General features: G+C 43.8%; 1 protein-coding gene across 1 annotated transcript in view; it reads right to left on the bottom strand.

Annotated features, from left to right (window-relative positions):
* TMEM132D (transmembrane protein 132D) overlaps positions 1-21,930 on the bottom strand; it is a 220,088-nt gene that overhangs the window by 4,061 nt on the left and 194,097 nt on the right. Inside the window, exons 6-8 of the mRNA XM_065646455.1 lie at positions 3,624-3,829; positions 2,211-2,484; positions 280-471 (exon numbers count right to left, since the gene is read on the bottom strand). Coding sequence (XP_065502527.1) covers positions 280-471; positions 2,211-2,484; positions 3,624-3,829 — 672 coding nt within the window. The remainder of the gene's footprint in view (positions 1-279; positions 472-2,210; positions 2,485-3,623; positions 3,830-21,930) is intronic.

The following is a 21,930-nucleotide window of genomic DNA, read 5'->3' as shown; positions in this document are numbered from 1 at the left end:
TCTTAATTCTAACATGTCATTGACTTGTATGTGTTATTTATGGGATGCAGAGACAGCAAATGTTTGCTGACTGAGGTTGTGTAGATATAGTGCCATCTTTGTGAGATCGTTGTTTTTCTCTTAAGGCACCTTGTGGCCTTCTGAATAAAGTGCCCATAAGTAAAACATTTTCTTATCATATTATTAATAAAAATCTGCTTGATTCCATCAGCTTGTAATGTTCAGTATAGTGAATCAGAGCAGAGTCCTTCCACAAACAGTACATGTGGGCAATAGTACCTGCTTTGGAGACTGAAGCAGCTCCTGTGCGACTGCTGTAGCAAAAATGGCTTTATTGCTGCCCGGACTGAGCTGCAGAGACAGCGACAATCCCGTCACCAGCTGCACCCCCAGGTCCGTTATTGTCACCTTCTCATCCAGAACTGTCACTGTCTTCTCCGCCAAGATAGCATCCGAAAGGGGGGACAAGATCTGAAAAGAAAAATCAAAGTTAGCAACAGCCTTTTTCCACAGCACCAAGCAAAACGGCTACATGGAGCTACTGCAATACAGATAAGTGATATTTATAGTAATGGGCAGAATTACTCTTAGCAGACAGACACTATTAAAATACGCTTTAAAAATGGTTAGTCACATTTTATAACTCTCTCACAAAAATAGGGTGCTTATAACACCTTTTGCCAATGTAGTTTTAATCAGCTACGCCATTCACCTATGAGACATGCTAATCGTGTCTGTTGCAGATGTATTATTATTTGTAAATGTAATCTTTATGCAAAATGCAATTATTTTAATAATGATCAGGTTTTTATGTAGCATATATTTATATGCAATCTGTAGATTTACATAAAATCCACAGAATAAATAGCATTTATTTCTATCCTATAGAAAGGCTAATGTATTGCTACAATGAACAGCCACGAAACTGTAAACAAAATCGACAGAGAAAACTTGTTTTGGTTAAAGAAATGTGTGTGGAGGTCAGTGCACTGATACATGACATCCAAAGACACTCATTAGCAAGGAAGTTGAATTTAACGATCCATAGAGGGTGCAGAGCATTTTGCAAGCAGTTGATAAGAGGTATTCTTTAAATATAACTTGCTTTCAGCTTTTTTCCCTTAGATTTTTTTTCGCACATTTTTATGTGCAGTTGTTGGAGCATTGTAGGTCCCAGAGCTTTGGAAAGTCACTCAGAAAATCTTTACAGATTTTGCAGAAAGTCAAAAATCTCAAATCCCATTTCTCCAGCCCTGACAACCTGTGTTATCGACAGGTGTGGTTGCTGTTTTCTGGTTTGACAGTTTGGGATGTTGGAGCATGTTTGGAGAGCTGGATTTTTTTCCCATTCAAGTGCTTGTTAACACATCTTCGACTTTGTAGTAGCACTGGATTAATCTTTTTTTTTTTTTTCTTTTTTTTCCTATTTTCTTGTAGGACTCCATTTTCTAGGTCAGTATTTCTCTGCACAGCAGGAACAACTATACATGAAAAACTGCCAACGACACGATGCACAGGTTTAGGTGAATTACTTCCAAATGGGGACACTAAGGCACAGCCACATATCCAATGCTATTTATAGGCCATGTTCTTGGCCATATTGGCTGAAACTGATGAAGCTAAATCTGCATCCCTGGAGAACATAGCTTAGTTGTCACTAATCAGGCTTTTAACATCATTCTAGAGGTGCCACTTATTATTATTGCTTTGTGCATATTCTGAACATTTATTTGTGCATATTCTAACATTTATATTTTGTAACACACTGCCTGAGCTTGCGAGGTGTGCAGGGATTTGATCCCACAGGACTCACATTCTAGTCTCAGTTCCTCAGGCGCCCCCTGTTAATTTTTACTTTACCCTTTGCTCTGTCAATATAGGCTTTGAGAAGACCGAGCTGTTTCACCCGCTGTGAGCCTTGTGATAGCCCGTATACCGGCTCCAGGTTCAAAAACAGCCTCAGAAAAAAATAATCAGAAACAGCCTTCAAGTACACAGGTTGGGCTAAATTTACTAAATCTGTGTACTTCAGGGCACAAGATAAGAAGAGAAACCCATCTTTTCTGTGTCTTCCAGTCCTCACTGCAACTCTCCTCCATTCAAAAGTCCACGGCTTCAATATCTGTCGCTAATGCAAGAAGCTGCTGCACCTCGGTTCCCAAAGTGGTGGGTTGATGGAGGAAAAGCAATAAGCAATTAATTTTCCCTACCTGGATTGTTGTCATTCCAAGCTCCTGCCCAATCAAAACCTGGCCGTCCTGGAGCTTGGCGATTCTCGGCTCCTCCACCTGCATGAAGTCACTCACCAGGTCGGTGATGTCAACCTGCCAGTCAGAACCCAGCAAGTAGCTGAGCTGCCCGCCGGGCTCCGGGGCTTCTGCTACGAACTGGGTGAGGACTCGCACCATCGCGTGTTGGTACTGAAGGGCGCAGCCTCTGCCCTTACGTTCATCCTCTTCTTCATCATCACTGTCCCTGGCTGGCCTAGTAGGACACCAAGAATCAAAAATTAGTCGGAACCGATGCTGGGAGAGCTTGCAACACGAGAGCTCTTGCTGACATAAGTCTGCAGCCCAGTTGCTGGAACAAGGGACCTTTGCCCCTCTGTTGCTCTGCTGAAACTGCTTCCTTCAGTGCATTTCTGAAATCAGTCAGGTTCCCCCGCTTTTATCCTGTTTCCTTTGTTTACAACAGCATCCAGGCTGCCTGTATCTTCAAAACAGCTGCTGAGATCACCAACCAGCCTGCTAGCTTTGCTACCACATTGTCCTCTCCAAACACCTCCCATTATTCTCCATGTTAAGTCCTTACTTTCAGGACCTTCACACTTTTCTCTGTCTGGATCTTCCCATGAACCTCTCTGTGTCACCATGGAAGTCTCTCCTGTCTGAACCTGCATTCGTCCCTTTCTGTGGGGCATTCAGGTTGAAATCACATCTCCATCAAAATCCCCATCTCTTTGCTGTGATACTAACAGAAACCAGGTAATAAATGACGTCTTCATAGGTAGGCGGGAACAGCAAGTACCTACTTTATAATTTTGTTCTTCTTGTTCATAACAACAATGACAACAGATACAGTCTATATCTGCCTATATCCATCTCTGTGCTGTCAATCTCGTGTCACTGACTGACCTGTGGGCACAGACAGTATTTTTAAAGCCCTACTGTATCACTGCCTTGACTGTGGGACACTCGACAGTGCCACTGGACCCTACAGTGATAAGAAACAAGTATTTACTAATTGTGATCATTAACGACAAATAAATTAACTGGAAGGGGCTGTGAACCAGGCTGGAGACCAACCAGTCTTGCGCGAGCCGGTCCTTGTTGGTGTCCTCCTGCTGCCTCGTGGCTGACCCTGCCTAACTTGACCTATCGCATTTTTTCATCACAGTCACTAGCGCTACAATACAAAATTGATTTCCAATGTAGGATCGTGCAACCTGCGGATTCCATTTCCCTCAGAAGTCCAGTGCCGGAGCCTATTGAATAAATGTCTGGTGACCTTCAAATTTACACCAGAATTGCATTAAGGCCAAATGAGCATGTTCAGATCCACTGGCCCTGACAGGCTTTTGGCAAGTGCACAGCGCAGAGTGAACATCCTCTAATGAAACCTACCTCTTATTAGAGATGATGGGGACTCTCCACCCCTTGATCTGATTTAGTTCTGTGTCAGAGACCTCTATCTGCAGCGGGAGACGAGGAACCCAGACTGTCATTTCTAAAGGGGCACTCAGATGCTGGTAAGTAAAATTAACTATGACATTCACTTTGCCTTTCATTTCCTTCCCATTGACAAAGACATAGTCACATCTGTCAGAAACCTGAAAAAATGAGACAGAAAAAAAAAATTAACGAGTCTCTTCACAAATTATAAAGTACACCACATGCTGGGAAAGTGAGTGGGAGGAAGAGAAAGGATATAGGTTTAAACTAGCTCCAAGTTCAGAGGACAACTAGGAATAACAAGAAAGGTGCCTAGTGTGTCCTTAATAGCCTGTATAATTTGGCATAATTTTATCAGGCAGGCTTTTTCTGCTATAAACATTTTCAGTATAATCTAAGATAGAAGAACAGCTTCTTTCTGTCCTTAATTCCACTCTAACATCAGAACAGTCCTAGCATTATGGCACCGAGAGGATTTTTCTCTCTCCCCAAAGCTCAGACTCTACCATCCTCCTCCTCTCCTGCGTGTGCAGCCCCAGGGACACCACGAACCTGTGAGGAGGAACAGGGAACTGCCCCTATACAGGACCGAGTAGGGGACAAATTTCTCTAGTCAACCCCAAACTGGGACAAAGGCTTCTTCAGGAGTCCCGTTCCAGGTCCCAGGGCATGGGGTGGTCACACCGACAAAAAACTAATCATAGGGCAGAGCTCACTGATGCCCAGTGGTGTTCAGTGCGGGCAAACACCCCAATCTCTGCCGCAAACCTGACAAAGGTCGCACACAACGTTATGCTCAAGCTAGTCCTGATGTCACTTTATTTATTACCAGTATTGCTGAGAGTTACTAAATCTCACTCAAGTGATTTAGCAGCTATTATGAGGATCTAGGTGAGCTGACAGGACCTGCTCATTACAGCTAGTTAAAATATATGAGTAAATGTACACGTCAAATAATTTATTAACTACCACTTTACCATGCTGATGATCTGAAGGAATGATCTATTAAAACCCTGAACTCTTTTCACAATCCATTACCAGCCAGACCTTCTATTCCATTCTGTAGAGGTATTTAATATTTCGGATTCCAGAATGCATAGTCTTATCCTCATCTGAATTTAATGCCATTTTCTACTTTTCTGTTTAAATGCTAAATGAATTTAAATCGTATTTAAATATCACCAGCTTTTGTAGGATAATTTGCATTCCTAATATTATTATCTTTAAACAACAACAAGCCCCTTTGCAGACAGTTCCATAGCAAATCCATTTCTAGCCTTGCTTGTCTGAGCTTAGGTAACGTATCAAAAAAGGTTATCCTGGCTCTTGCAATGCTTCTCTTGCAAACAATGTCTGTTTTAAGGACAAAATCTTTTGGTTGCCATTGGTTTCAGCAGGAAAGTAAGGAGTTTATTTACAGGCAGAATTACGTTTTTCAGGATATTCTCATGTCAGTGTGTTTTACACTAGCTCTTAACAGCTCCTGTCAGGATCCAATCTCATTGTGCTGCACAGCAAGAAAACTTGGTTTCTGTCAAAAAAGCCGCAAAGCAGGGGAGTGTGTGACACAGGGGAACGACCTCGCAGCGGCTCCGGCTGGGGGCTGTGTCCTAACGTAACACCCACTTCATCGTAACGCTGATCCAGACTGAGCTGAGGAAGATGGGACTCTGCAAAACTCCGGGAGAAGGTTCGTGTGAGGCCACAGAAATGGCTACAGGGAAGGCTGGAGGCACAAGAACATTCCCCTTCTGGGACCAGCGTGTCTGGGCAGCAGTAAGAGAGCAGACGTTATCCCTGCATCCTTGCAGAGGGCACGCTAATGTAAGTGTAATATTTTCAGGCCAAGAACTACATCATACTTCCTACCTACAATGTCTGCTGGCCTGTCTGACAGACGGGAAAGTCAGAGACCTTCAGGCAGTGCCTCGGATACGTGCTCCTTCTTCCACCCCATGCGATACTTTGCTTCTGTCAGTGAAAGCTGTGTGTTCCTTGCTGGCACTACACTTGTCCCTGTTGCCTTTTTGTATTTTAAGTGCTGTTCTCAAACCAGACAACTCTCTGACGTGCTCATAAAGTCCGTCTGCTGCTTTCTACCTTTCCTCTTTTCCCTGGGATGCCAGCGAGAAGAAAAACTGGGCAGAGCCTCAAAGTGCCGATTTCCACCTGAGAGCAACAGATCAAAGCTGAAGACAAGGTGGCCCCATGGAAAATATTCTGCCTGGGAGCTGATAGCCCTGATGTCCTTCATTCATCTTTGCGCTCTGCAGGCTGGACCACTTGCAAGTGAACAGCCTGAAGACTGGGATTTTCTTTAGTAGGGCATATTTAGCTAATTAACATGAGGCAATTAAATGTCCCCATGGGTGATCAACCTACGACTCAAACCATTTTCTACTGATTTAAGGTAACAGGTAAACCTTGCAGCACAGAAATCAGGGTTGAGGGATGTTTCCAAAGCAGCGCCGTGTCCCCAGCAGAGCCGAGCTCCCCCTGCACGGGCAACTGGGCTCCTCGCACGACCTGCCAAACATCCTTCCACCACGGGACGGTTTCCCTGTCCAACCAGTGGTTTTTGAAGCACACTTAGATAGCATAGGTGGGATTTTGCTGTTGTTTTTATTGTTCTGTGTGTGTGTGAAGAGCAGATCAGCACACAGAGGCTGGAACAAGGCTGAGACTCTCCCAGGCAATAGAGGTAACTGCTGAATTATGCTAGTAAGAGGTGGGAATCAGACTCTCAGATTTTAAATTCATTAAGGCCCAAGGAGTAGCAAGAGAAAGGGAATCTGGCAGACAAACAGACCTCAGGTCCAACTTTATCAGAAAGGAGAGTTTAAATAAGAATCCATCCCTAAAAACCTACTCTATGAATAATTAAATACATATCATGACCTCGTGCTTTCAAAGATTATGATTTATAAAACAAACTGATGGTCAGGAAAAGAATCACTAGGCTTGGGATACCCGCTTTCTTCTGTTTCCCCTTCTGTAAGTGCAGACAGCAACAACTATGAGCTTATTCAGTTCCCAGCCAGCCCTCCACTGTTTGAATGAATAAGCATCACTGTTCTGCTGCAGCTCGCATGCAGTCCTAACAGAGTAACATCAAAACATGGCGCAAAGTACAGCACATTTTCATAAATCAGGCCAGGACATTCCGAAACGGATCATCAATAGAAAGGCAGACTAGCCATGCCTGTGTTACTGCAGACACACCCGAACCATTCATCTTCCAGTACAAGAGGAAGACTAACGCAATGTAGAGAAAGAAGAAAAATCGAACTTCTCTGTCTCTTTTGAGATGGAGTTTTCTAAACTGTTTTTTGGAAATGCGCAAGTATTTTGTGAAGTGAGTTTGAAGGGACTCAGCTGAGGCTCTGCAGGACAGATACGCACACGAGCACGGACCCGTGAAGCGCAGCTCAGCAGCTGGCAGCCCCCGGGCGGCCCCCGCGGGCAGGGGGGCGGCCCATGGGTCCCCCCTCCCACGGCTTCTCCACCTTCATGTCCATGGGGGCAGCACCGAGAAGCTTCTGCTGCCACCGCCTTTTCTGAGCCCGCATGTCTCCTTCTCAATCTGTAATGGATTTCAATTCTTCAGTCTGCCGAGCAGCTCCTTTTCTTTAGTGTTAATTCATATAAACAGCCTTTAACTACCAACCCTCCTTCCTGTAGTACAGTTCTTGCTTTACACGCCTCACCACACACATCAGAAATGGCTGTGGTTCAAGTTTATTAAACGCGTGAACGGAGTGACTGCACTTACCCTCGGATATGTGTGCGCAGGAAAGAGAGGGTCTGTACTAAATCAACAAACAGCTTCCCGACAGCTAGGAAGGGAATGAGGAGGTTGCAAAAGCTTTGTCTCAAAAGAGATGGATTTCAGAAAACTGTTAACGACATTATAAAATGCAATAGGAACTACAAAGGGGCTGGAGTAGGGTGGGCAATTTGTGGGGAAAAATTGTTTTCTTTCCAAAATCCAGGAATCTCACCTATATCTCCTTTTCCTTTCCTCCTGCCTTTGAGTTTTGATAACTCAGGGATGGTGACTCCAGTTTTCAGTAAAGGCGACAAGGGCTCAAGAGGGAAAGAGTGGATTTGCTTTTACTGCTAATGTACTGCTGGAATACATCTCTCTGTGTTGTGGCCACCGTAATTCAAGGACATTATAATACCATTAAACCCTTCTGGTGCTGTGCTCCCTTGCTAAAGCCTTTCTGGGCTTTGTGTCACAGGAGCTTTTCACACAACTACGCTGAGCTGCCTTCCATTAATTAAGGGAGGCTGTACTTAGCACTCACAAGATGCTCCAGAAATTCTCTCAATACAGGGGACTTTGATCTCTTGAGGGAACTGGGGTTTGAATGGCTTTTTTGGGCAGGAACTTGGTAGGTTATAAAAGTGCTTTGGGTTTCATTTGGCTCCTGCAGCTCCACCTCTATTTCTTCCATGAGTGAACAACTAAGACAGCTTCCCCCGAGTCACACGCACACATTTAATCTCCAGGCACCAGGGCAGCAGAGGTCAGAGGTCCCTTATTGCCAGCACAGCACAGAATTAGGAATTAGATTCCTGAGTGCGCCATGTACATACCAAACACGTGGCTTCTGGCAAGCTGGATGTCGAGTTCAATCATCACTGCCACAAAATGGGCAGAGTGGAATATTTCAAATGTGCTCAGCACTGCATTTAATACAACCCCCCAGCCCTATTGGCAGAAAGGGGAATAGACTTAAGTCACTGCTGTTTCCGATGATAGAATCCTCACTGTAAATATTTGTCAGCTCCACATGCCTCTCTGTACACTGGGCACCCCAAAACTGAGCCCCAAACTCAGCTGGTAGCCTTGCAACTGTGAAAGTGATGCTGCTGTGTCACTTTAACACAGGACCATTTCCTTGGCAAGCAAATATTGACCAGAAAAAGAGGGGAATATTGCTAGTCCAAGGCACTTCTTTTGTTTTCTGTTTACTTAAAAGACTTTTTTTTGTGTTATTTGAAAAGAAGCCAGCACTCTCCTTCAAAACACCCCATATTCTGTATGCTCTTCAGGTGTGATCACAAGCAAGGAAAATCAGGTTTTATTAATTTCTCTTATTTATTTTCACAGTTTGCAAGACTCTCTGTGAAGGAAAACACTAAGCCCTTTGAAGCCTTGTAGAAGCAGGACTGCAGCCAGCCTGGGAAAAACATGGAAAGAAGCAACAGGGCCCCTCACAAATCACACGTGATCCCCATCACACTGACCTCCTGCATCCACTTCTCCAGTGCAAATTGTCACCATCCCTTTCCTAAAAGGATTTTCCCATTTTCCCATTTTCCCATTACCCTTTTGCAGAAGCTGCCTATTGTGGATACAGATTTGTGTGGCTGACTCTTCCTCTGGTCCCATAAACTGTGTGAGGTTTGGGCTGAACAGAATCCAAAGATCTAACGGGAGGGAGAAAAAGGGGAACGTACATCATAACTCCCAGAAGAGGTACCCAGCATTTCACTGTTGGCTCTCACAAGTGGCTGTAACAGTCTTTCTCCACCTCATTATCATTATTAAATTCCCACGGGATAATGGTAAAACCCTCACAGGAAACTGCTTTTCTGCTACAGTAATTCTGCTGGAACTCTTACGAAGTCACAGTGAATAAATCTTTGAAAATAAGACGTACCTAGAGCAGGTCTGGCTTAGACGTTTCAAGGGTGGCCAATTAGGAAAGTAAGTCTCTGATATTTCCACATAAAATCTGTGTTTCGGAAACACTCTGGGACACCGTCCCCGATCCACGCTCCTGTAAGTGATCCTTCCCCCATACAAGCGCTCTCCGTTCCTAATACACACTTCAGACACAGCCCTGCCACCGTGGCAAGCTCATGGGATCCCTTCTGATTTATCACTGCACACATTTTCCTTGGTCTACCAGCATAAATGGCGATATTTAGTAACGTAAGTTATGGTAATGAGTCCTGCCTAAATCATTGCTGTCAGAAGAAGAGTGGGGGAGTCTCTTCTAACCATTAAAAATGAATGAGGAGGGAAATAAATAAGCAAAAGCAGCTCATTTGAGCTATAAAAGACTCCAGAACACAAGCTGTGTACCAAGGTACAAAAGGATGAGGCCATTATTAGCTCTGTAAGTCACTTATAAATGACCCGGGAGAGGCGGAGTCACCTTTAATCACCCGCACCTAACCCGCGGTGTTGGAATGAGATTCCTTCTTGTGATAACCAAATCCAGCCTGAAATTACGCACGGCAGAGATAAATGACTATAATGAAGCAGCAGCACAGGGGTAGATCAGCCCTAAGCCCACTATATGTCTCGAGAAGGGCCCTGTCCTGCTCTGGGATTCCGTGAGGACCCTGAGGGTAAGAAATCCCCATCCTCAGAGCTGATGGCAGCAGCAAATCTGTTAAACCACTCCGGATGCTGCTGGAATTAGGAACAGCCACTGAACAGCTGCTCTTGAGGAATAATTAAAGCACCTCCTGTGTTGCAGAGAAGACTTTTTTTTTTTTTCCCCCAGAAAGGAACAGTAATGGTAAATGGGTATCACATCAAGTTTAGGGATGCTTTTCCTCAGTTACTCTGTGACTTGCACATTCACCAGGGTTAATGCCCCAAGCTCCTCTGCTCCTCAGCTGCTGAAAGAAGAAAGATTCGGCTTGAACCCTAGTGATTTGATTCCAGACGGGTTTTAAATCTAGCATCACCCTGACAGACTTCCCTGTTTGGGGGGATTTACACTGCATAAGGTCTTCTGAATTTTAAATATTTCAAATTTAGACTGTATCAAAATATCAGCCAAAATCTGAAAATTGTGTTTCCAAGTCAGTAAACAATGAGCTGTGTTCACAAATCTTCACACTATGATGTTCCTTTATAGCTGGTTCTCCGCTCTGTGTAGAACAGTGGTGCCTTTTTTAGAGGAGGTGCTGCACAACACCAAAAATACTGTGATCTACAACTGTATCTGCTTTTTTTTAACCCAGAGATAAACATCTTCCTTAGTTTCTAAGGGTCTTAAGAGGTTGTTTTCTGCCAGGCATTGCCACAGTGTCCTGGTGGAAGGACACCTAGTGCTGCTTCAGAGGGAGTTCGGCAATAAATCAATATCAGCAGAGACCCATGCCAATGAAAGATGGTTTTTACTGCACTAATCCACCTGAAGCACATCATAAGAGCATATTGATTAAGAGAACTCTGATGCCAATTAATTTCTAAGAAATTTTTTACTTTGTTCTATAGCTTTGTGGCAAACGTCAACATATTATTCTCAGCAAAATACACCTGAGCGACATAAGCAATGGCACATTTTAAAAGGACTTATGATTCTGGGCAAGCACCTAATTCCAGCTGCAAGTTTAATGCTTCCTTTGTGAATGTTATGAATCTGACACCATGTTTGCAGTGTGTTGGTGTCAAAAACTGAAAAATGCCCTCATTAGAAGTGTCTCCTCGGGAATCACCTTTTGGTTTTTTGTTTTGTTTTTGTGGGGGTTTTTTGTTTGTTTTTGGTTTTAAATCAAGATTTAGCGTGTAAGACGACAGTGGATTTTTCCTTCTGTGTTGCTTTTACACCCATTTCCACTACTAAGGTCATTCAAATTTCTCTCTATGCAGTGGATGTGCACAGAATCTCTACATTTTCCAAGGACGGAGTGAGAGAAGAGCAGCAGACACAGAGTCGTGTGTGGACACACATACACGCAGTCCATGCCCAGGGCTCAGTACCTGTCCAAGGGCTCCCTGCCGTCTGGAAAGAGCTTTTTCCTTGTCCCCACTGTGCCCAGGACAGTTGCGTGTTCCCCTCTCCCATGGACTGGCAGGGATGGATGCTTCATTTCAGGAGGGCTTTCAAGACGCCTACGTTCAGTTTCATTTTTGGGTCATGAAATTCGGTTTCATTTCAATTTCAAATGATTAAAATTATGTAAAAATACCGTAACATCAAGGAAAAAGTTATTTTAAAATGAAAAATCAAAACATTTCATTTTGGAAATGTCAAAACAAGATGTTTCTTCGACACGACGGGAACCTGCTAGCATCTTTTCCTTCCTTTTTCTATCAGAGATGAAATTCCAGGGAAATTAGCATCATTTCATGGAGCTGTTTTACAGAACTACAAATTCTGACAGTATACTCTGCCAAATTTTCCCCCAATAAGCCATAATCACCTGGGGCCACAAATCAAACCAAAACCATCACAATGAAAAGTCTGCTCACTTAAAATCCAATCACATGAAATCTGGAGCACCTTTAGTGCAATGAACAGTGCAATTCTCATTTGTGGAAACGAACGCAAAGGCACAGAACAACCTTTCCAAAATCTGGCATTAATTCCCAACTCCACCGCACACTTATTAGATGACTGTGTGTAATTTATTGAGATCCATACTCTCAAGGATATTGAAGAGAACTCAAGGGGAGTTTGGTGGTTAAATCTCTTTATGAATCTGGGCTTTAATCTCTGGCTTATGTATTTGTAAAATGAGGATACCGTGCCCTTGTTTTACAGGGTTTTTGCAAAGCTTAATCTATAAGAAACAAGACAGAGCTCAGGTGCTCAGGTTACACAAGTATATCTTTCTGTTGCTTAAAATTTCTCTGTAGTTAGAGGACAGTCCTTCACTTTTTCCAGCCGCACCAGCAGTCGATCACAACCACGCCAAGGGCACAAGCCAGTTCTGTGGGACATGGCGTAGGGTGAAACCGCGTCCCTGGCAAGCAGGCGATGCACAGAGGAATCAAATGGCTTCATTCGCTCCTGCTGTTCCCCTCTCCTCTTGCCGCTATGGCCATCCCTCATTTGCTGTTGGCTGGGCTGCAATTCCTGCTTTCCAGCTGGAAAAGGAAAGTGGCGGCTTCCTGCCCACCTGCTGCTATTGATATTCAGCGAGCGGCGATCCTGCCAGCACAGGATAAGCAGAGGAAGGAGATGGCTTCGGTGTCTGCTCCTCTAAATCAGCAGGACACAGGAATGTCAGCGCTGTCACGTACGAGAGCTTTAGACGGGCAGGTACTGTCTGTCGAGTAGCCGGAGAGCTGCTGGGCTCAACCCACCACCTCGTACTTTAGATTTTAGAAGCCACAACTGGTTGTAATGAATGTGACAACACTTTCTTGCCTATGTTAAGTTACATCTTCCTATTTCTCTCTTGATCTGAAAACCGCGTACACTGTGTATCACTCACGGTAGTCATTCAAATGGAGTGGGAGAAGAATGTTAAACACACCCAGTACCCCAAGCTTTTTATTACTAAACTGAGAATGGCATTTCTCCTTCCAGTAAAGCTTAAAGGGGAGTAATAACAATAGAACAATTTTGCTTTGCACTTGCGAAAAGAAAGGAGACACACAAGCTGCTTGAGTGTCTCCAGGTAATAAATACCTGACTTCCAAGTGACACAGAGCTGATAAAGAATGTGACAAATTGGGGGAGCTAAACACCAAAAAACCCCACACTGTAGAGCCGAAGGGTCAGTCCTCTGGATTTGTAAGATCCAGACAGTAAAGCAATGCTGGGGAAAGGAAGGTAACCAAGCTGCATACAGCCTGCAATAGCCTCATACTGTATGCGAGGACCCCCGCTTTGGGAGCAGCTAAGAAGAAAATGGGCAGAACTGCATGCAGCACGGATCTGACGGAATATACAGAAGAAAACGGGCAGAACTGCATGCAGTACCAGTCTGACCGAATATACAGCAAGGCCAAGTATTTCAAATAACTCCTATATTCTCCCAGGGCAGCTGAAGGACCACAGGAGACTGAATCTCCCTGAATGCAAAAAGGGCTGGCGCAGGAGAACCGGCAGTGCTGGTGCAGAGCAGTTACTGCAGTCAGTAACTCTCATTTTGTCTATAATTATCACGACAATAAAACTAGGTGTGCAAAGCATCTAATTGCCATATCCAGGACAATTCATACTTCCCTTGTCTATAGGAAACTAAAAATTTCTGCCAAATCCTTTCTGTTCCAGCACGCGATTCAGCTGAAGGCATACCCGTTTTTTCACTGTATTTCTTTCATTCACAGATGGTCAAAAATATTTCTATTGGCTACCATAATACTTATTGATTTTACACTGCTTTGTACTGTATTAAGCAACAAATCTGTATTTGGATGAATTTACCAGGTGCTTTATGCCCTTGTATGCTGACCACATAAAGTATGCATGTCATTCTCAGTTGCCTGCTAGAGCAACAAACGTATTGCTGGAAGATCAATGCTAAAAGAAATGTTTTACTCGAATGCTGGTTGTTCTCTACAAAAGCAAAAGGTCCTTTTAAGCAAAGATTTCCCTGCATGAAAAAGAGATCTCTCATCTGTGCCGCCCAGGGCGAGTGCAGCCTCCCGAAATGTCCCTTCCCACTGCAGCAAGCTGGGGGCTTGTCCTCCCACAGAGACCAAGGCTCATCCTCGTCTCACAAACTGGAGATGTGCTGGTAGCACAGCTGGACTACAACACCCACTGTTTACTAAGCCTTTCCTTAATTGGGGAAACTTCTGTTTCATCTGTGCTCGAGTCCTTGGCCAGCCCCAAACGAACACCTCTCTCTGAACTCTCCCTCCTTGTTTGGGGTGGGGGTACCAGGGACCCACCGCTGAGGACCACACATCTGCCTTTGCTGTGGCCTTGTGACAGGTTGCTCCTCAGTGAGGAACGGTTTCTGCAATGTGGAGATCATTCCCCTTTGATAACCACCGAATACAAACACTTGTTCCTCCTAAAAATGTTTGATTAACATAGTGTAGCAGCACTTTATAGTCACAGAGGAGATGAGACCCCCGATACCCAGCTAGTGATCCCTTCACAAAGTGCTCATGACATCTAACCAAGGCAGAAAAACAGCCTTTTATTTACTGTTTGAGACACAGAGCAGAATCACACAGAGATCAAATCACATGCCTAAGGCTTCACAGAACATTTCCGACCCAGCCAAGAACTGAATCCCGTAATCGCAGGGCTCTCCTACCACAGTGCCCTCTCGTTGAAACCTGGGCCAGACCCTGGGCTCGCAGTCTGGAGTTCCCTCGTCCCCCCACCCGTGGGAGCCCCACGCTTTTGCCTTAGGCACACACGCTCCTGCTGCCCCCATGGCTTCACCAGCCGTGGTACCTTTTTCCTTTTGGGGTGATGCACTATAATCACGTAGGCAGATGTACGGATTGGACTCTGAATCTCTGCAATATTTGCATAGTACAGTATTTCCATTGGCTATGTTGAGCTTTCATTTTTGGCACCGCCATCACATATATTACAATTACGTTAACAAGTCTGTCTTTCTAAAGAACTCCTATTTTTCTCTTCGTTACCCTGAGACACACTTCCAGTCATTTCTCATCTACCCTTACGAGGTCATTTTTGATATATTGTACATGTGCAAAGGAGAGCTCTACTTCACGAGCAAATCCAAATGACTAGTACATACGTGCTGCTTTGAGGGTGTAGGTGGGTGGGAGTGGAGCACGCACGATGTGCTGAGCCCCGTGCATTGCGGCTCCTCCGCGCGCCCGGCTGCTCAGGCAAAGGAAGATCCCACGGCCAGACAAGCTCTGTGATTTACCTGCCCTGTTTCAGATTGAGCTCCTAACTCAGGAGGTCCCCAGCTCAATTCTCAAACTGTCAGCCAAGATGACAGTTCTTACATATAGATCTTTCAAACAATCCCTGAAGAGAAATCCCTCCCTCGCCAGCAGACGAGTTTCTGCCCTGAAATGTGAGCACTAAAGGCCATTGAAGTCACTGTCCACCAACAAAAAAATTCATATCGTATCCTGAGATTTGTTTCTGTTATTCAGAACTGAGAACAAAGTATGATTCAACAGTGCCTCCAATTAAATTTAGGTTTTCTCTCTCTGTTAGAAAATATAAGATCCTCTTCTAAGGGGTATTCATAATTTTATGGAGAATTACTAAAAAAATGAAAAAGGAATAAAATATAAAAATTCCTTTGCATCAAGTGATACAAAAGAAATTAGCACCCTTATTGTGGCTTTAAGCATGACTGCTATGAGACTTGCTGTTGGTTTGGTCCAGTAAAGAGAAAGAAATAGAGAAGCCAGCTTAAAATACATTTTCTTTAAGGCTATAAGAGAAATGAAAATCCTTATAGACCATTTTGAACTTCTAAACTAGTTAGAAAAAGGCACTGGGCTGATATATTCTCTGCCTCCTTGGAATCACTCATCTTTCATTTCCATCACTGCATTGCAGACTGGAAGCTTTGCTATTTTTTTGACAACATTCTCATTTTTCCAGCTTCCAAGAAATCTCTAGACAGGGATTGTCAGTTCTAATTATGCTGCTCGTGCTACAGTGACAGGTGGTTACCGAAGACTCAGAAATGACACTTTGACTTTTGCGAATGGATTATAAAGTTTGGCCCATGTTCTTAACAAAAAGAGCCATAGAGGAGGGAAGACAGGAGAGAGCGAAGGCAATCACACGGAACCAGGACGACCTGGTTGTATTGCCTCCTCTGCCAAGCCTTCCCAAATACATGTGTGCAAGGTGCACCTGGGCTGACTATGGATGTGCCAAACCTCAGGCTATGTTAGCTATGGAGATTTACAACATATCTAACCAGTTGAGCACTGAAATAATAGTTTTGTGCGTGTGGTGCTATGACCACATGAGTTAGCTCCATACCTTCCTCCACAGAGCACAGCATTGGGTAGACCCAGTAGCTTGGGCATCTCTGTGACACAGGCCATGGCACATCACTGACATCGCAGGCATGTCACATCTCCAGCCCCCCAGCAACAAATTGGATTGGGTGCTCAAGGATCCAGTTTTTAGTAGAGCCATCTTCCAACCATTAAGTGGAGACAATAGGACTTTCTACTTCATAGGAAAACCGTATTGTTTGGAGCATTAAGGATGCAATATTTCTGAGCAAGGATTTCATCCAAACTTCACATACTTCTTTGACTCTGTTAAGCTTTGATCCTACCCTAAAGGGCCAGCACTTCTGCCCTCAAACAAGAAGTGTCCTGCTCTTCTGATTTTTTTCCAAAGAATAATGGGTTATACACAGATTTTAATTATGGACACCACTGAGAACTGATCTGACCTAAGACAAGTATGAGACCAGACCTCCACAGGCTTAAAGGAGGTGAGAGCCACACAGGAGAAGTGAATGAAAAGACCCTGCAGTGAGAAGAGAATGCCAAGATGAAAGGACAGGAGTCTGAACTCTTCAGTGCTCTCAGACTCCAGTGTCCCACAAGCACAGAGCTGCAGGCAACTCCTTGAGTTCAGCCATATCAGCCGGTACTTAATAGAACAGTGATCAAATGCTGTTGAAATTACTTGTGTCACTTAGACACCATCCCGAGCAAGGGCACTGCATTTCAGTCCCTCCAACACAGGTTAAAGGAGTTGAAATATGTTTAGCAATGGTAGGCTTTCGAAGTTAGAGCTACAAGGACAAAGACATTTCCATCTTGGTAACAGGATGACTTCAAAGAGTCTTGGAAGATTCAGACCTCTTTCTGATACTGTGTATGTGCAGGCAAAGTCTAGTTCTTTTCCTCTGGCAAGTATCCAGATATCCAACTTTACCACTTAGGAGAAAAAGGAAAAATCTGTTGCAATATATGTATACGCATGCATGCATGCCAGGCTCTGGAATGTTGGCCAACACCTTGCAGTGACTGGAAAAAAATAATGCAACAGGAAAGCACGAAAAATTTCTCAAAGAGACCTATGCGTTGTTAAGCCAAAAATCACTTGCAGAGAAGCACATATAAGTAGGAATGTGCTCCAACAGCAGAGCGGCAGCCATAATACACAAGTGCCAGATGAAAGCTGACATCAGCCAACATGGACAGGCTGAAATGCCAGAGAATGTTTTCCAAACAACGCTCGCTGTAAAAGTGACTGCAAAGTTTGGATTGGAACGGGAAAGAGCACCCTTCCCCACTGGAGTGGTGGGCTAGGATGCTGAGCGACAAGAGGTTTCTGTCCTCACTTGACCCACTAACACAACCTTCTCTTTCTCCAGTTGCCTGTTTCTGGACAACCGAATGCCTTTGGTTTCTTTTTAATGAGGAAACAGCAATGAATCGAGTGGCACGTATGTGTGTGTGTGCACGTATGTACACACATTCACATGTACACAAAGCCAAAGCTGGGAACGGGACTGGAGTGATCCCGGTACTCCCCAGTATTCCACAGACTGTTTGGCAGTGCTGTTTCCATCAGGCTTACGGGGAAATATCATCATCATTCTAACATGCCTCCCACCTCTGCAAACATCACTGCTGCTAATGCTTACCTTTCATTTTCCATCTCCAAACAAGCCCCTGGCAATGGTGCTGAGCTAAACCTGCCTCCTCCAGCATCTCTCTGGGGAGAGAGATAATCCAAAACCACTCGCTCCCCACCGTGAACAAAGGTCATTATTTTGACAAATTAGTTAAATCTCTCTCAGTCAGCAACAATGACCCTGAATTATTCAGCGTGCATCTGTCTTTCTCCCTTACAAATACGGCCTGTAAAGCAATAAGTGTATTTCACTAGAACCACTTCTTAAAGAGGTAAGACAGTTTGGGTTTACTCCAATGCCCCTTGAAGTCAATGGGAGTCTTTCATTTAATTTTCATTTAATTAATTTCATTAAATTTGCAGATGATGCCAAGCCGAGAGGGGTTGTAAGTACTTTGGAGAACAGGATTAGAATTCAAAGTGATCCAGATAGTGTAGAAAATAGACTGAAATAAATAGATGCAATTCAAGGAAGGTAAGAGCAAAGTATAAAGTTAGATAAAAACAGGTAAGTACAGGATGGGGAAGGATTGCCCTGGTGAGCGCAGTGAAGAAAAGGACCTGAACTAGAGAGGATCAGAAACTCTGCAACTCGTGGGATCACTGAGGACTAGAAAATAGAACAATTGCCATCTGCAGTAACTTAAAAAAATCTGCTTAGACAAATGACTGTCAGGAATGTTCTCCATAGCTGGACATATTGTTCCTTTCAGCTCAGTTTGAAGGTTTCAGTGATTTTTAAGTCATATATTAAGACATGTAATGTACAACATCTCCTGTCTGTAGTTCATGCATATCATCTACAAGAAATGGGAGTTCTCCAGCTAAAAAGGGAAACAAGTATTTCATCTTTGCTCCTCAGATTCAATATTGATCACAAAAGAAAAATCACGTCCTGTTGTACTAGAAAATGTATTTTGCACACTAACAGACAGAACAATGCAACCCATGTGAAAGCCACCACTTGAAGCTCCTCTGAACTTCCAGACAGGAGGGAACAGCAGCCTGAAGTGCTCAGCCCCTTTCTGCTGACCTGCACTGAACTGAAGCCTTTGTAGCAACGCCATTTATGTCGCTAGAATGTAATTAAATAAGTTTGCAGTGCAGAAAGTAAATGTTATTTCATACTTTCTTCTTTCCTTATAAGATGTGATAAAATGCTAAATATATTATTCTCACCTGTATTTATAGCAACACTGGTGATAATTTAGGTCACTTTCCAAAGTGTTCTGATGTGCAAGACAAGCCACTGCCTGAAAATTGATTGCATTTCATTAAATCAAGAAAATTCAAGGAAAAAACATATTAAAAAGATGGGAGCATAGCCATCCTGTTTTCCTCATAGACCTAAACAAAGGCCTGATTTAGGACCAGTTAAATTACTATGGATCAATACTGTTTCATTTCTGTATCTCTTTCCTTGTGCAGCCTAATAAAATCATAACAACAATGGTGATGATGATGAACATTTTATATTAGAACTATTCCTATTATCTAATAGTTTCTCAGCATTTTGCAAAAAAATCTCTGAACAACACTTTGTAAAGCACATCATAGTGAAGTCTCAGTGTTTATGACATAAACGTGTCTGTGCATGCATTTTTTCATAGAAATACGTATTTATATAATATAGAAATTATTGTCCTCATTGTGGAAGTGAATGAATGAAATGTTCACGTAGCTTCCCCATGGTCACAAAGTGCTGGGGAACACTATCTGCAAATGTTATCTGGGGCTTGAAATGAAGCCTCATTACTCTAAGGTTTGAGAATAATCAACCAAACCATGAAAACAGCCATATTTAGCATAGGTAGGAAAGGCAGGCCAGAAACCATTTTCTCTCACAGACATATTCTAGAAAAAATTATGAAACGAAAACCACACTCATGGAATGGATAGAAGTCCAGGTGATGACAGAAGAGATACAGTTTCAATTTCATCTCTGCCATTTGACCTCATATAAGGTTTTGTTTTCTGCTCATTTCATTCATTCATTCGTTTGTTCGTTCATGTTTTATTCATAGCTGTTCAGATTCTCACAGGGCAGTGTGTGATAGAGAACTGCAGTCCCTGGTCATTGAGAGCTGCTGCTGCTGGAAGATGCGGGTGTTACCATCATATAAATGTACCAGAAGAGACAGTAATAAACATGGTAAGAGCAAACAGCTGTCTTGTGTCTATGGTTCTTACTATGCAGAAGACAATGGGCCAGATATATACAGGACTTAGGCTATGATGTGCTTGAGGCTAATAGTCAGCAAAGCAAAACAGTTCTTACAACGTGCTCAGGGTAGGTATAAGATTTGAAAAACATCGGCTACACCATAACCAAAGAGAAAGTCAAGTTGTGCTCGAGCTCTCAAGCTGTCAGCCCTATTGCAGCTAACGGGACTCCATGGCAGGGCAGTCAAGGTGCCACTCGGCTCCAAGAGAAAAGCAGTTGATGTTGCTGCTAACCTGAGCCCACAGATCCCCTGGGCTTCCTTTCACCTTCAAAGAAATGACAGGAGGAACAGTTTCAATAAAATATTTCAGGAGCCAGTTTCAGTGAGGATGGGGAATCGAAGGTGGAGGATAATTTGAAAGCTTTTTGTCAGATTTTAGCTGCTTGTTCCCCACTGACTTTGATGGGAATCATGTTGCTTTGATGTTCCAAATGCTTTCATGCTCTTTCCCTCCTGACAAACACTCATGCCAGGTATCTGTTTACTGTTAAACCCAGTCCTGAACTTTGATATCTGAAGTGTCTTCAAACAATCAAGAAGAAAGAACAGCCAGATTATGAGAAAGGGACTCCATCTGAAAGCATACTACCCTGCTAGACTGACGTGTCTTGCATGTCCTCAGTGTTTAGGGATTGATTATCTTAATAACAAAGTTGCACGACTGGTCGAGAAGCCCTGGTGAAGCTGTATTTCATGTGAAGACACCAGGGTGCAGAAGCTGCAGGAAGCAGCAGTGTGGGGCTGTGTCCTCAGTAACGGGACCTCGTCCAGCAAACTCCTGCTGATGGAGGAGCTGGACCAGGCAGCAGCTCGGCTCTCCCAGCACAGGCTGGAAGAAGCAGAGCAGCTCCGTGTTTGCATTCTGGACGCGGGCAACAAAGACACAAAATAAAAAATAGATGAAGCCATAAGGAAGCCTTCTAATCTGGATTTTGCCTCCACTCCAGCACTTACCTTTGCAGGTACAGCTCAGAGAGGAGGAAGAAAGCTGGCAAGGAAAGTGCATTTCATGAGGCCGGTGCTTTTCAGCTTGGCAAGGAGCGTTCACATTTGAGAACTATGTTAGAGATCTGAGTTCCTCACACACACCCACATGAAAGAGCAGAACCAATTTGCTTAGTTTTTACCAAGATGCTAATATAACTTCTGAAGTTTAAGAAATTTGAAGGAAGGTAAGTGGAGCAGTTTTTATAGTGAGGATCTTCAGGAATTGCTTGTTCAAGGGTTGGGTGGATACACGAGCGTTTCACTTCTTTAAAGGGCACGCAAGTGATATGACAGTGTGGCCCGTCAGATCTTTTCTGGCATTTCACAGATACACTTGCTCTTTTATAAGGACCTCATGGCCCAAACCCAGCAACACTCATGTGTATTTAGTGTTGATGCTGTGCCAGACACGCTCAGTCTTCAGGGCTCCACTTATGCTAATGTGCGAGTTCCCTGCACAGCACACCCTGGCTACACTGCAGGCACCTGGAGCGGCTGGGCAGCTGCAGCCTCTCCTCTTGGGTTCCAGACAACGTGAACAAACCGGACTGCTCAACTACACGCAAAGTTCCTTCGAAAAATGTACATATTCATGCCAAGCTCTCGGCACAGCGAGCTGGCAGGAGCTCACCCTGGTTTTACCCTTAACGTTCACCAGCGGGCTGAGTAGGTGACCGGTGCCAAGGGCTAAATATTACTGCAACTGTACTGAGCCCAACCTGGCACCGCAATTCCAGCTGCTCGTAAACTTACCTTTTTAAATCTAAAACAGAG

This window comes from Caloenas nicobarica, chromosome 16 (assembly GCF_036013445.1).
Source record: "Caloenas nicobarica isolate bCalNic1 chromosome 16, bCalNic1.hap1, whole genome shotgun sequence".
Lineage (NCBI taxonomy): Eukaryota > Metazoa > Chordata > Aves > Columbiformes > Columbidae > Caloenas > Caloenas nicobarica.
This window is presented reverse-complemented; position numbering and strand designations above follow the sequence as displayed.